Below are 17,174 nucleotides of genomic sequence, written 5' to 3'. Positions count from 1 at the left end.
TTTCACTTGCTGTATGGTATACTGCTGTCTAAAGATAGCGTCACACGTTGCTTGCCGATGTGTGCACAAGTCGAGGCCATGGAATTCCGGTCCAGTCTCTATATTCGTGGAAGCGGATGTTGCAAATTTTGCCTGTATTGTTTTTGTAGTACAGTTTGCATTCTTTTGCCCACACACTTTCATTTTCGGAGAGTTGCCTTCTCGCGTGACTTAACACCAGTCTGTTCAGCTTTGATAGGTCCTTATTTACATAAATGTTTGTTCCTTTGAGATCTTTCCTCCGTTTTAATAAAGTGTTTCTATCCATCCTGGAAATATATCTTACGAGTATTGGCCTAGCTCTGTCACAAGGGCGCCCGAGTCTGTGGCACATGTCTATATCCTTCATTGCCATATCTAGGCCCTTGATGTTTTTGTTCAAAGTTTTAATTACCGTTTGTGCTGTTACCTCTGGTGTTTCCGCATTCGACCCTTCCTTGATCCCAGATATTAATTAATTGCTTCTTCTCCCATATTGATCTAATTCATTGATATACCCTGCTTGTGTGACAATTGTTCCTTTAAGATCAACAAACACCTGCTTTGTTTTGTCTGCTTCCCTTTCCGTCTTTAATTCTTGATCCTTAATACTTTTCTTTAGCATATCGTTTGATTTTTCTATCACAAAAATTCTAGATTCTAGCTTGTCAATGTTGATGTCAAACGCTTTTGTCATCTCCTCTTTTACTATTTTAACAATTTCCGGAACAATTGTTTTGATGTATTCTTCTTTTGTATGTTCTGCTTGATTTAATTTCGTGTTTATTTCTTTTAGTGCTTTTTGGATTTTAATCATAATGCTGTCCGAAGATTCTAAAAAAGCGATATCGTCTTCCGATTCCGGTTGGAGTGTGGTTTCTTCTTCCACTGTAACAAAGTTTTTTTTGTTTATATCCTGGTTATCTTTTCTTCCCCCTTTTTTTTTGTTTGCTAGTGCTACATTTTGCCACTTCAACACTCGTATCGAATTCCCAAATGCTACTAACACTACTTTCACTCTCACTTTCCCGTTAACGTGTATCAACATTTTCCATGCCTTAATTTTGTTGCGCAGTGTATTTTAAAGTTCAGTCAGCGTGGAAATGGGGTATAGCGTTCGAGCCGAAACAAAGTTATCTACATACCGCTCATATATAGTTTACATGGTTTTAGTACTAATGCATAAATTTACGACCCAACGGTTTGCCAATAGAAAAGTTTATAAGCTCATGATTTTCTATTTTCACCCGAAGTATAATAATATTTTCTCTTTTATTTACAGTTTATATCCTTATTCCTCTATTTTAATTTACATTTTTATGCATTTAAACACCTTTTATTTCAATAAAGTAAACACTGCCACACAGGGGACATCACTCTGACAACTCTTACCAAAACTCTTGACTGCTCCCTTCGTATTTTACTTCAGTTGTTTATATTGATAAGCTTGCTTGTGTTTAACCGTGCTTGTGTTGGATAACTGCAAATAGGGCTTTAAAAAGAGGTCATTTTTGAGTGTGTTTATCCTCAGATAAATGTGTTTTATATGATGAAAGTAAGTGTTTTAAAAGAAACTTAAAAATAACGGAGATCTGACTTAAACAAGGAAGTAAATTGATTCAATATATAATGTAGGTCAATCTACACTATCCTTTAAATGAATTCAATTTTTGAATGTTTTAGATTCATAATTTAAAACATATTTCACTAAGTTTTGCTGACAACATTTACTTGAACTCACATTGAGATTTTATTTAAAGTGTAATTATGATTTTGAAATCAACCCTTTAATTTGACTCACTAATTGTTCATAATATTCAAGATCCAGATTTAAGAAATGCATTTCACTAAGCTGTGACGTCTGAATTGACTTATGCTTATTTCCGGATTTTAGTAAGAGGATTGTTTTATTAAATAAGACCGACGCAAAAAGTTTAAATGGCGATAATTATAACTTATTGTAAACCGAAGTTCACTGAAATTGATAAATACTAGGTCGTTACATATTACCATATATTCGATTTAAATAGCATTATGAATTGCCAGCCAGAGGTAAATTTTATTTACACATTATGTAATAGATGTACATTACCTGTTTATCAGTGCATTGAGCAATGCCGCTGATTGACTGCACACTTAAATAAGTTCAGCTTAAATAATATGTCAGTTTATAGTTCAATAATCTAAACAGTGATTCTTCAAATGTATGTTTGTATAATAATTATAACTCTATATATTAATGCTTTTACTTCTGTTGTGATGGATATTTTGTAATGAATGCAATTCAATTATTGCTTCTTAATACGTATGCATCTAACATATCTTTATTCCATATCGTGGTAAAGGAAAAATGTGTCACTCATATTCATTGGACAGTTAACATTCATTTTTATTCTGAACAAACCCTACATATATTGAAAAAATGAATACGAAAACAATTGGGGGAACACCTAACCTCGTGATGACAGTAATCAACATCTCATATACATACATAATGCAGATAGAGTATTTACCATGTTGATAGAGTAATACCCATTTAGAAATGAACAATATAACTGCTAGTTAAATAAATGTATAATAACAAAGCCGCGAAGTTCTTCAATAATGAATTGTTCTCTCCTTAAACCTCTACATTTCAAACAAACATACCAAATTAACGTATATATGTAATCATCAGCTTAAACATGATGCCTAATGTATATAATTCTCTATTGATCTCATGGGACACAATTAGCTTGCTGTTTATAGGAGGCTTTTAATGTTTTATGAAATATGTTTAAGGACAAGTTAAAGTTCAAATCACTGTGCATTTCTTTAATCATATTATAACTAATTCTCTTTCATCATGTAATATAGATGCGCATTTTTCTCATTCATTATTATGCCCCCCTTCGAAGAAGAGGGGTATATTGCTTTGCACAGGCATGTCGGTATGTCGGTCGGTCGGTCGGTCCGTCGGTCCGTCGGTAGACCAAAGCTTGTCCAAGTGATAACTCAATAATTCCTGGACGTATGGGCATCAAACTTGACATGAAGGTTGGGCCTGACCAGTAGATGACCCCTATTGATTTTAGGGTTCATCGGGTCAAAGGTCAAGGTCACAGTGACCTTTAATGGTAAAATATTTTTTAAAGCTTGTCCGAGTGATAACTCAACAATGCTTAGACCTATGGTCATCAAACTTGATATGGAAGTTGGGCCTGACAATTAGATGACCCCTATTGTTTTGGGGGGTCATCGGGCCAAAGGTCGAGGTCACAGTGACCTTGAATGGTAAAAGGATGTCCGAGTGATAACTCGACCATGCCTGCACCCTTGGCCCTCATTCTTGACTTGGAGGTTGGGCTTGACCAGTAGCTGACCCCTATTGTTTTTGGGGCTCATCGGGTCAAAGATCAAGGTCATAGTGACATTGAATGGTAAAAGGTTGTCCGAGTGATAACTCAACAATGCCTGCACCCATGGCCGTCATAATTGACTTGGAGGTTGGGCCTGACCAGTAGATGAACCCTGTTGTTTTGGGGGGTCATCGGGGCAAAGGTCAAGGTCACAGTGACCTTGAATGGTAAAAGGTTGTCCATGTGATAACTCTGCAATGTCTACCCCCATGGCCCTCATAATTGACTTGGAGGTTGGGCCTGACCAGTAGATGACCCCTATTGTTTTGGGGGGTCATCAGGCCAAAGGTCAAGGTCACAGTGACCTTGAATGGTAAAAGGTTGTCTGTGTCATTACTCGACAATGCCTGCACCTATGGTTATCATACTTGACTTGGAGGTTGGGCCTGACCAGTAGATGACCCCTATTGTTTTGGGGGGTCATCAGGCCAAAGGTCAAGGTCACAGTGACCTTGAATGGTAAAAGGTTGTCTGTGTCATTACTCGACAATGCCTGCACCTATGGCTATCATACTTGACTTGGAGGTTGGGCCTGACCAGTAGATGACCCCTATTGTTTTTCGGGGTCATCAGGCCAAAGGTCAAGGTCACAGTAACCTTTAATGGTAAAAGGTTGTCTGAGTGATAACTAGACAATGCCTGTACCCACGGCCATCAAACTTGAATTGGTGGTTGGGCCTGACCAGTAGATGGCCCCTATTGATTTTAGGGGTCATTGGGCCAAAGGTCAAGGTAACAGTGACTTTGAACGATAAAAGGTTGCCCGAGTGATAACTCAACAATGCCTGCGCCCATGGCCCTCAAACTTGACTTGGAGGTTGGGCCTGACCAGTAGATGAACCCTATTGAGTTAAGGGGTCAGAGGTCAAGGTCAGTGACCTTGAAAGCAAACTCGACAATTCCTGGACCTATGGTCATCAAACTTGACATGAAGGTTGGGCCTGACCAGTAGATGACCCCTCTTGACTTTGGGGATCATCAGGCCAAGGTCAAGTTCACAGTAACCTTTAACGCAAAATAGTTAACAAATCTTCTCCCAGTGACATCTCAACAATGCCTGAATCTATGATCATCAAACTTGACATGTAAGTTGGGCCTGACCAGGAGATGACCCTTATTGATTTTATGAGTCATTGGGTCAAAGGTCAGGTTCACAGTGACCTTGAATGCGAAAATGTTTCAAGTGATAATTGGACAATGCCTGCACCCATGGCCCTCAAACTTGACTTGGAGTTGTGTCTGACCTGTAGATGACCCCTTATGATTTAAGGGGTCATTGGATCAAAGGTCAAGGTTACAGTGACCTTGAACGAAAAATGCTTGTCTGTGTGATAAGTTGTCAATGCCTGCACACATGGCCCTCAAACTTAACATTTAGATTTTTGGTGACCAGCTGATGACTACTATGGATTTTGAGGTCATAGAGTCAAAGGTCATGGTCATAACACACTCTATCCTCAAACTTTGAATGGTCATAATCTTAAAACTGCCTCAACGGCATCCAATGTCAGCGACAAATCAGCTGTCATTTCGGTCCATGCATATTTCATTCAATTGTCCATATAATCATGACAACATGGCGCTCAGGGGGGGGGGGCATAATGTTTGACAAACATCTCTTGTTCAACATTGTGGTGTAATAATACATGAGGCATTCATATAGGAAAGAATTTGTCGTTACACAACCCAATATTTAATTATTTTAACTCATGCATTAAGCCTTTTTGCTTTGGGATTTATACAGCGATTGATACGAAGTTAGGTTTTTAATAAACATATTTAAAAACACATGTCATTAACAACTCTTCTTACTGTAAGCTTTATAATACATTCGTTATTATAGTATTATATCACGCCTTCAACATAAATAACGCAATGCCATTGGTCCAGGACTGGTCACGTGCTGACTCCATATATTTTCCATGTTGGGTGACCAAAATATATATCGAACCGAAATGGCGTTTATATTTTCTGATTCCGGTAAATAAATAAAACATTTAAACATGTAAACAGGTTGTCGACTTGATGTATATGTTACTGGGTTAGAAGGTGACCCGATATGTGATATACGGGGCGCAGGAAACCATATTCGGGAACGGGCTTCGCTATCACCCGATATGGTTGCCTTTGCCCCGTATATTTTGTTTAACATGTAAATAATTATATTTTCAGTGACAGACGTACTCATATGAATAAATGGTGAGAACAGTAAAATAACCAATTGACAAAACAACTCATATCGCTCTTGCGCATTTAAGGACATTTTAGTATTGTTTACTTTATTTTAAAGCTGCATAATCATATAATATGGCATCAAAGCAGATTCTGTGTGAAATATGCTTTAAAGAAAACGCGGTTGGATATTGCCAAAGCTGCGGAGATGTTGGACAATATTGTGTAGATATTCACAAAACAGGAAAGATGTTTCAAACGCATACCGTAATTATGCATGAGGGTGTGAAAATGCATGAGGATGGTAGAGAAAACCCAAATATCATTATGCAGGACATCACAGAAGAAAGGTGTAAGCAGCATCCGACTGAGAAAGCTATATTTCTCTGTAATATTCATGATTCCATGATTTGCGGCCGATGTCTTCATTCTGAACATATTCCTTGTGCAACAGAAATCGTTGACTTGTTGCATGAAGTAGGGAACATTAGCTGCGAGAAAGTCAACACAATGAAGTCATTGTTGAAGGAGGTACAAAATGAGATTCTGCTTTTGAAAGATGAAGCAGAACATATGAAAGAGCGCTACAAGAAAAGTGCTGATAATTGTATGCAAGAATGCATGGAATTCGGAAATAAGATTAAACAACGTGTAGATGAATTGACAAATGGAATAAGAGATGGAATAACGGAGAAACATAACGAAAACTTGACCACTTATTCCCATATTACTAAAATGTGTGATGTGAAAACCAAATGGTGTCACGATAAGACAAGTAAAATTGATGATTTTGTTGATAATAATATGGCTGGACACTTGTACCTAATGAGCAGACATTTTGAGAAAGAGGTTTCGGATGCCAGATCCCACCTCAAAGAAATCAAACACAAACATACCTTGAAAGGGTTCGACTTCAAGGAAAACGATGTTATTCTTAAATGCCTGTTTGAGGATTTGGAGGAAATTTGTGAACAACACGAAGAAGTTACTGGGAGCGACGATGGAAGTGCCAGCGATGTTTGCGCATCCACCACAAAAATAAAGAAGGTATCGAATAAGCTATCGGTTGCTTAAGTATTACTAACCTTATTATAAATTACTATGCACTTAATGTATTTATAAATTTTAACTATGATTTAGCCTGGAATGTCGAAGTATATATGATTGCATAACATTTTTAGAGCATTATCATTATTCTATCCAGTCTGTCCGTTTGAAAAAAAATATTGAAAAGTAACATCATTTTTAAAAGCCCATAGACTGTTCTACATTTGTATGTTTGATTACAGACCCGGCGAGAGCTCATTGCACTGTTGACTCAAGTCAAGCAAGAATCAGAAAAGGTTTGTAAAAGTGTAACCCGGCATTGTACTTAAACATATTTTCTTAAACACACAATACATAAGATAGATAAATACATGACTTGTTTATTCTTAATATGTGATAAGGGCCATTACATAAACGCACGTTTTTTATTACATTTCGAAGTGGGTTTCATTATATACTTTTTTTTTAATCTATATACTAGGTATTTGTCAAATTATGTAATTTTTTTGTTTTTATTTTGGCCATTGTATACTAATGGTCAAAAGTCGTGTCCCGTACGAGTTTCATTTGTGCCTTGCAAGTCCTCAATGCCAAATTTCAACACATTACAGTACCGGCAGTACTTGCTCAAATTCCAAAATTCTTTTTCATTGAATGCATATTAATGTCCTCTTTCCATCGAAACCAAATTTATGAGTGGGCGATATAAATCAAAACAGATATTGTAGTTTTTTGTAGACCGGACAAGACTTTTGGCCATTAGTATATATTACACGAATACTAGTGTCCACATTATTTAATCCTCTCAACTGGAATATAAATAAAACACCTGAACTCGTTAATCTTTTGAAAAACAGTTCACGTTGTTTCTTGTGTCACAAACTACATTCTTTATTATTTCTTTTTTATGGTTATGTTTTATTTAAAAACCAAAGGTCAAAAACAATGTATGTAAAATACAATAAGCTGGGTTTTGCACGTGTTGCCTTAAGTACGAGGGTATCATTTATGTTAGTCTGTCTGTGTACGTGTCTGTTTTAAAATCCACAACTATATTGCATGAAAATCAATTGTAAGGATTGTTTGATAAGGGTGCCATGTTTATAGGCTTCCAGTTTTGCCTCTTATGTCTTAGACAGGAAAGATTTTCGAAAATGAATTGTAACAGGGCTTGAAAAAATACACAAAAGTAAGAGCAATGCTTTATGACAACTAAATGTAAATACAGAATGTAAATCCTAAGTAAAATAATTTGCTATTTGTCATAACAATATAATAGTTAGTCTTGGCCCAAATCAACATTTGTATAAAAGAAGCAGTACACGCTATTTTTATTTTCTAATTCATTGCACCTCATGTAATTGATTATATGGCACATTGTTGAGGAATGTCAATACAAAAAAGTAAGCGCATACAAGAAACTATTAAAGGTCAAGAACATTCACTAAATCATTGCATTGGCTGTAATTGTAGTTACCACTTTTAATTTAGAATAAGCTAGATAAAGAGTTCGTTTTCAGAAGTTATATGCATTTGAAACATGTTATACTTAATCCGAACATTTATAATCATCATTGTGCAGATTCACCATCATCTTAGTTGTTCTTATTTGTTCCCAGATTTCACAATAAAATCTAATAAACGAAATCTTGGGCCCGGATTGAACTGTTTTTGATACTACTTAATCGAATTTTGGAATTAAAGACGGGGAAAGTTGCTCGTTTTAATTAGATTCTAAAACTGGTCTCTGGTCATTATCTGAATATATGCATATATGTATATAATATGATGATAGTAAGCGTTGTTGATACTAAAAACAATTAAGCTTATTATTATTATGTTTACAGGCAAGGAATGCACTTTGTTATGAGCTGAAACAAGTAAATCAAGACAAAGATAATTCAGAAAAGTTATATAAACATAATTACAAATCCTAGCGTACACATTTATTTAGGGATAGAACGTATAGTCAACCGTGCTCATAAGTCCTTGCAATGGAACGAATTTATTAGAAACATTATGTTTAGTTCAACTTTATGAATTCGTAAAAAAGCAGTAGTATATGCGTACTGACAATATAACCCAACCCACTTACTAAATGTTTCGCCTTTATGATTTCAGAAAAGAAAGATACTTGAACAAGAATTACTGAAAGCGAAAAAGGGCATAGAGGAATCTGAAAAGGTAAGATAAACCTTTATACCTATAAATAAGATATTTGACAAATATAAGTTATTGATGGCGCATTATGACGCCCAAGAAGCTGAGTAGAACAGGCAATATTAACTCAATCGAACATATTCCAATATATATTAGATCGTATAGAATATTTGAGTAAACCTAACTTGTAACTAGTACACATGTAAGAATATTCGAACACGTATCCTGAGGAAAAATAACTAGGTGATGAGTTTAAACATGTAAAGCATTCGAAATAAATTTTGAATAAACAAGGGTCCTGTTAAAGTCACCTAGTCCTATCATACACTAAGCGAGAGACACATGACGTACAAACAAAGGCCCTGTAAAAAGGCACAATACCTAGGTCTACAATGCACTAAGCTAGAGACACTTAACATTCACAAAATGCCCTTGTTAAAAGGCACGATACCTAGGCCTATCATACACTAAGCGAGAGACACATGACGTACAAACAAGGGCCCTGTTAAAAGGCACAATACCTAGTCCTATCATACACTAAGCGAGAGACACATGACGTACAAACAAAGGCCCTGTAAAAAGGCACAATACCTAGGTCTACAATGCACTAAGCTAGAGACACTTAACGTTCACAAAATGCCCTTGTTAAAAGGCACGATACCTAGGCCTATCATACACTAAGTGAGAGACACATAACGTACACGCAAGGCCCTTGTTAAAAGGCAAAACGCTAAGGCATGCAATACACAAAGTGTAAGACGAATGAAATGCAAATAAAGGCCCTGTTAAAGGCACAATTATGAGGCCTAAGATACACTAAGCAACAGCCACATAAAATACAAATAAAATACATGTTTAAAGGCACAGAGCTAAGGCCTACCATGTAAGTGAGGGACACAGCGTACAAACAACAGTGCATTAAACATTTCAAATCAATACAATATGGGATCATCGCCTTAGAACGACCCGTGAGCCACAATTGCAGGTATAAAAAAGAAAAGCACACACGTGTAAGAGTGCCATTGGTTGTTCGAATGGGGTATTATAACATTCAAAAGAAAACATGATTAAGTATTACAAATTGTTGTACATGTTATAACGTTTTCAACATTTATTAGACGTACAGGTATGTGGAGTCGTATGTCGCTATTTAATTGAGCTTCAAGGCAATTTTTTTTATATATATGATGGAACAATTGTTTGGTAATGTAACTAATAATTGCTTAAACCCTCACTTAAACAAAGGTTTTTTAGTACTTTTATTAATATAATATACAAAAAACTGCTTTCCCATGTTAATTTTCATATTCAGTATATCGATTATAACTGACTGTGACAAAAATCACATGCTTAATAAAAACCATTAACAATCTATGAGCTGCTGCATTGCCCATCGATGTAGTAAATACTTTTTGACAACATGTTTATCTTTTGAGAGTATATATGTATAATACGTTTGCTTATCCGCTAGATTTGTCGTTGTCACTGTGCACATTGTATTTTATATTTCGTTATCTACACATATAAGACACGCTAGTAGGACCATAGTATATTGTTAAAAAATGACTTCAACCTAGCTGGTTATGTGATACTTTTTTACTAGAACTAAAGAAATGTCTCTTTGGCATTTTTCAGAAGGAACTGTGTGATTAGCTGAAACGAGTGAAACACGACCTATATAATTCAGTAAAGGTCTAGCTTGTTTCAATCAATTGTTTTAAAGATTGTAAGGGAATGCAAGATTACTGAACTATTTGAATGAGTTATCTTTTGCAAGACAAGAAATGGATTAGTCGTTTTTTTTGTATATAATTCGCTAATGTTTGTTTCGCTATGCTTTCAGACAAGGAAGGGGTTTGAACAAGAGTTACTGAAGGCGAAACAATGCATAGAGGAATATGAAAAGGTAAAATATCAAAACAAGTGTTGTTTTTTTCAAATAACTGCATGAAGATATGACATTGAAGAAACATAAACGGGCAAAGGAACTTAAATCCAAGCTTTTCAAATGTCTGGTGTAAATTATACAAACAATCATAGAAAACGTAACATATACAAGTCATATATGTAAGGACATTTCAACACGTGTTCAGACAAGGAACATGATATGTGATGAGCTGAAACAAGAAAACAAGACATGACCTAGATCAACTTTAAAAGATGAAAGCTTCACAATCATGTTTTATGAATCAAATCTTAGACAGGAAGAGTACTTGCGGTAAATCACTGACAATAGTCATGGCAAAAGTAAATGTATGAAGTGTTATCATAGAAATATATTTGAAAAATTAAACGAACGCTTTTGTTTCATTTAAATAAGTGTAAGTTGCCATTCGCTGCAATACATAAAAGAATACCATCATAATTCGAAAAAAGGGGAGGTCTGTGTGTGTAAACATGTTAATTAAGGATTAATCTCATAGAGTGTAATGCAATGAGGGTTAAAAACATGCTGATACCTACAGAACACATTCAATAGTTATGTTTTCCAAAACATATTAAGATTGCATTGTAAAATATATAATATATGCCTAAGAGCTATGAATGCACGTTTCGACAACATACACAATACAATCAATAGTATATAGTTTAAAACTTTTCCGATAAATTTGATCGGGATGGCGTTATAGCTAGCTCATTGTCTTCTTTAGGCAAAGAAGACGAATATTGCGGGTTTCAGGGAGAACCTAAAACAATACACTTGAATAGTGTAACTATAGTTTCGTTTATATGTGGCATACATAATGGGCTTTATAATAGGATCATCTTAAAGATGCACTCTTGCTCCCAAATAATATTTACCACAATTAATAATTTTGTTTTAACAGTCCTTTAGGATGAATAAATGTCGAAAACAATGAAGAATACCGAATTTAATTTGAAAGAAATGTGCATAAAACACGGTATTTCTGCCTTAAAAATGAATACTTAGATCACAGTTAATCTTTTAGCATTCACCAATCATTTAATATTTTTGCGATTTCTGCTGTTAAATACATGGTTACAATCTTGTTTTCAGTAATTAATATTTTCCATAATTGCATTATTTAGTAAGTAGTTGAAGATTTATCACTCAAAATTTATGTTTGCTATACATGTGTATGTATTGATTTTGAATAAGAGTGTGACTTTAAGTTCAGTGTAGGATTCTAATCTTGTCCGAGGTTCCATTCATCTCTGCAGTTATACATACCACGAGTAAACAACACAATGATGTTTGGCTATTATCGGCATTGAGTTCATACACGTAAATCATCAAACATCTCATACAACGAGTTTAACGTTCTGAAATTATATATTCATTTAATGTCAACACTTAAAAACATGGAAAAAATAGTATAGTTAATTTAGGTGAGATAATCTGTCTTCACATCGTAACAGTCATTAACATTCTCCAATTACGTGTTTATCGCGTGCAGTGGCAGATAAATTTAAATTGCTAAAATTAATAAAACATAACAATATATAATAAATACACCGTATATTCATATTTGACAAATATCACAATATACATAATAAAACAATGCACATAACATAACATATCACATCAAAATTCTTACCAATGTATGGAGTTGAACACAAAAAACAAAAACATCTCTCTCACGGTGTCTGTATTTTATCCATGTCGATTATCAACTGTAAACCAAACCGACATTTGTTAGTTATGTAAAAAACATCGTATGACTATCATTTACATTCCATAACAAAATTTGCACATGTCACGAAAATACGTGACAATAGTTCAATAGATAAATGCAGATGAATGATTATTCCAACAGATTGTAAAACCATAAAAGACATAGACAACAAATGCAAACAAAACCTAACCCTTGTGTATGAATAAATACTTAAATAACTACTAGATGCAAACATGGATGACTGATGAATATTTGAACACATTGAAACCGGTGACTTATTTCCGCCAAATCATTGATGTATAACAATTAGAGGGTGTTCTGGCCTGCAAATATTTAGTTGTCTTATTTAACGCAAGTAAGGGTTTTCAGCAAAGTCTTCGACATAATAACGACCATGTTGAAATACATCATCTGTTAAACTCATTACTGAAACTGTGTCCTTTTATTAATAAGTAAATGAAGTTATTTAAAATTATTCATAGCAAACGATATAAGGTATGCATATCCGTTATAATTCAGTACTATTCACTTAATATCAATTATGATTTCTAAATAATTTAAACTTGTATGATGATGAAGTCAAAATATAATTGTGTACACAATGGTTGTAGGATGCTGAACAAACTGACTGATATTAAACATATTAAATTAATTCATTTATTAGAAAATGGTGATCAATATAAAAGGCGGACACTTTTTCAAAACTCGTGCCTATTACCGATACAGAAAAACTTGCTCATTATTACAAGCCAGTTCTCTAGCAATAGCACTACGTATCCGATGTTTATGCCGTCCCAAATTGTTCAAGCAATGTCTATTTTTTCCATACCGTACGGGTACTGCTGCCTTCGTGACATGTGAACCAACCGGATATGTTATTGTTCAGATTATTTTGGGCTACTGCGAGTAGGAGAAGACATGAGGAGTGCACGTTGAAACTTAGTATCGTCCTTGTGTTAGGGTATTTAGTTGTTTTATGTGATGGATGATATAATCAATGCTGTAAATCTTATGTAGATTTCAATGTATTTTAACCAAATGAAGAGATAGGCAAGAGGGCAGCGCACTGGGCTTTGGGCAATTTTATGAAGGTTAGGGGCTCTACCCCGATCGGAAACATAGTTGTCATAGTAAGGACACTGGTTTATGTGCAACTCTATGGAGGTTTTATGATCAAACTCCAAACAGAAGCATAGGCTTGTAAGCAGGTCCCTATTTGTTATATGTAAAGGTTGTTCAAGGTGCATACAAGCGTAATACTTCCTGCTTGTTTGGTGTTAGCTAGAAGTAACAGCTATAGGTCTATTAGTGTATTTTATTCCTTTAGGTTCTGGTAGTAGTCAACAACAATACGTTTAACAATACATTGTCATACCTATCCAATAATATTAATATATAGAGAGAGGATAAATAGGCGTGATAGTTAGCGCACCGGCGTAAATAATCCCCCAATAGGTTAAATAGGCGTGATAGTTACTAATAAGTTAGCGCACCAGTATAAATAATCCACGAGAGGTTAAATAGGCGTGATAGTTGCTAATTAGTTAGCGCACCAGTGTAAATAATTCTCCGAGAGGTTAGATAGGCATGATAGTAAGCGTACCGGTGTAAATAATCCCCCGAGAGGTTAAATAGGCTTGATAGTTAGCACAACAGTATAAATAATCCCCCGAGAGGTAAAAAATGCATGACAATTAGCGCACCAGTATAAGTAATAGTCGTGATATTAAGGGCACCAGTGTAAATAATACCCAGAGAGGTAAAAGGCGTGATAGTTACTGGTAGCGCACCAGTGTAAATACTTTTCGAGAGGTTAAAAAGGCGTGATAGCTAGCGCACCAGTATATGATATTTCCGAGAGGTTTAAAAGGCGTGATAGTAAGCGCACCAGTGTTAGTTATTTCCGATAGGTTTAAAAGAAATGATAGTTAGTGAACCGGTGTAAGTAATCCCCGAGAGGTAAAATAGGCGTGATAGTTAGCGCACCAGTGTAAGTAATCCCCTAGAGGTAAAATAGATGTAATAGTTAGCGCACCGGTGAATGTAATCCACGAGAGGTAAAAAAGGCGTGATAGTTAGCGCACCAGTGTAAGTAATCCTTGAGAGGTGACATAGGTGTGATAGTTAGCGCACCAGTGTAAGTAATCCCCGAGAGGTAAAATAGGCATACTAGTTAGAACACCAGTATAAATGATCCCCTGATAGTTTAATAGGTGTGATAGTTAGCGCACCGGTGTATGTAATCCACGAGAGGTAAAATAGGCGTGATAGTTAGCGCACCAGTGTAAGTAATCCACGAGAGGTAAAAAAGGCGTGATAGTTAGCACACCAGTGTAAGTAATCCCCGAGAGGTAAAATAGGCATAATAGTTAGAACACCAGTATAAATAATCCCCCGAGAGTTTAAAAGGCGTGATAGTTAGCGCACCGGTGTAAGTAATCCTCGCGAGGTTAAATAGGTATGTGGTTAGCGCACCAGTATAAATAATCCCCCGAGAGGTTAAATAGGCGTGATAGTAAGAGCAACAATGTAAATAATCACCGAGAGGGTAAATAGGCGTGATAGTTAGCGAACCGGTGTAAGTAATTGTAGGAAGATCAGATATTTAACTTCCGAGAGGTTAAATAGGCATGATAAATAGCACATCGGTATAAGTAGTTGTAGAACAATTTGGTGTTCGAACCTCCGAGAGGTTTAAAAGTCAGCACACAGGTGTAAGTAATTTTAAGAATGTGTGTAGTAATGTTAGATTATCTTTGCCACAAGAGGTCAAATAGGCGTGACAGTTAGCACACCGGTTTTGGTTGTTAAATTAAGGTTTGGTGTTTAAACACACGAGAGGTTTAATAGGCGTAAAATGTTGCACACCGGTGTTAGTAATTGCAGGAAGGTTAGGTGTTTGAACACCCGTGAGAGGACATAGGCGTGATAGTAAGCGCACTGATTGTTTTTTAATTGTAGGAATGTTGGGGGTTCAAACTCCGAGCGAGATCACGTTTAATTAATCGCGTGTGTTAGTGTTATTGTAGAAGGTTGGAGGTTCGAACGCCCGGAGTTAAACATAGGCATGATACTTAGTTCCCTGTTTTTTTTGTAATAGTTTAGAGGTTTTTGATCTTCGAACCCACTAGCCGGAACATAGATAGGCAGTATGCGCACCGGCGTGTGTGCTTTTAGGGTGGTTTGCATTTCGAACCCAAAGGGCAACTTATGCGTGATAAAAAGCGCACTGGTCTTTGGATAAATATTGGTATATTGATAAAGTATATATTCAAATTCATTTACTTCACTTTTGCTATTGTGTATGAAACAATTAAAATGCATTGCATATACCATATATAGATAGTTATAGTCATCCAAATTCCGTCTGTTTGAAGGAAATAGCAGTATTCAAGGAACACATTCCACACCTGAAAGACAACATTAAGTGTAAGTTATCTTAAAATAACTACGTATTGTACAGGTATGAAAACATAAATAAAGGGACAATGCATAACAAAAGAATATCCGTAGTAAGTATTTCATAATGATACAATTACATTATTATGTATCATTCATTGCATAGATTTGTGTCAATAGTTGCGAATATTAAGTTGAATTTCAACTGGTATGTGTTGTTGTTGATGTGATTAATATAATCAATGCTTAAAGCACAAAGATATGAGGTGTATCTAACCTCCCGAGACTAATTATTGAATTGTGATCAAATTCGTTATGGAGCTAACATTTATGAAAGTATTTTTGCTTTTAAGGGACTCAACCAACTGGAACAGTTGAGGTCAAGTACAGCCAAGATCCTTTCGGTCTTCCTGTCATCTATTTGAGTTTTACATTCCCGGATGGCATTCAGACGGTAATGGTTTTGTATATAATTCTTATTTGTAATCACGTGTTATAAGCTAACAAGTACTTGCTAAAACAGTTTTATACTGTTAGAATTTATATATAACATATTAACATAACATAACATAACATATAGTTTATTGTAAGCTATGCCATCCGGCCCATTAGACAGTTATTCATTCATATACAGTTAACATCATATAAATACAACGATGACTAATACATATTTAAAGCAATAAGATATCAATAAGATTTTTGGAACACTTTTAAACAAATGTTTTAAAATGCATGAATAAACAGGCTTGTACATCAATGTTGCAATCATAATCATCCGGTATAAGATTAAAAATAAGATGGATATATAATAATAAAGCACAGGTGGATACCCCTATCACGAGTTATCATTACGTTTAAGAAAGGTTTCTATAGTTATAAAAGCGTCGTGAATAGATTCTCAAATCAGTAAAATACTATTTATCAGTAAATACACTCATGACAAAATTCAGTTAGGTTTGAAGTATTCATTTCCCATATAAGCATACAACGAACAAATCATGAGCATGTGGAATTCGTCTTCAAATACATATATTTGTTCGGACAAACAATATGGGCAAATCTAAATTCTCGCTCAATATTCAAGTGTCGACCCTTTTCGATCATCAGCGGTTGACCTGAGCACCTTATGAAATGTTATTGGTTTCAAATCTCTTGTGAAATCCACGCATAACCAAAGTCGTTCTCAAATAATATTTTATTCACACTTGTTGCCCATGTTGTACGACCTGATTCATACAGTGATTTAAGCATAAGATCACTATGTCTTATATAACGGTTTTCAGCCAGGTGTATTAGTTTTAACCAGTACTTTGCAAACGTGTTGTATATTGTATAGGGTTTC

General features: G+C 35.3%; 1 protein-coding gene across 4 annotated transcripts in view; it reads left to right on the top strand.

The window, feature by feature from the left end:
* The first annotated feature begins 1,430 nt into the window (after positions 1-1,430).
* LOC128240879 (uncharacterized) overlaps positions 1,431-17,174 on the top strand; it is a 31,596-nt gene continuing 15,852 nt past the window's right edge. For 3 of the 4 annotated variants that reach the window (XM_052957858.1, XM_052957857.1, XM_052957856.1), the window contains exons 1-7: positions 1,431-1,573; positions 5,589-6,635; positions 6,878-6,931; positions 8,757-8,819; positions 10,639-10,701; positions 15,811-15,862; positions 16,186-16,286. In XM_052957858.1, coding sequence (XP_052813818.1) covers positions 5,724-6,635; positions 6,878-6,931; positions 8,757-8,819; positions 10,639-10,701; positions 15,811-15,862; positions 16,186-16,286 — 1,245 coding nt within the window. In that variant the 5' untranslated portion in view covers positions 1,431-1,573; positions 5,589-5,723. The remainder of the gene's footprint in view (positions 1,574-5,588; positions 6,636-6,877; positions 6,932-8,756; positions 8,820-10,638; positions 10,702-15,810; positions 15,863-16,185; positions 16,287-17,174) is intronic. The other variant, XM_052957859.1, reaches the window with a different exon arrangement.

Source organism: Mya arenaria, chromosome 7, assembly GCF_026914265.1.
Source record: "Mya arenaria isolate MELC-2E11 chromosome 7, ASM2691426v1".
NCBI lineage: Eukaryota > Metazoa > Mollusca > Bivalvia > Myida > Myidae > Mya > Mya arenaria.
This window is presented reverse-complemented; position numbering and strand designations above follow the sequence as displayed.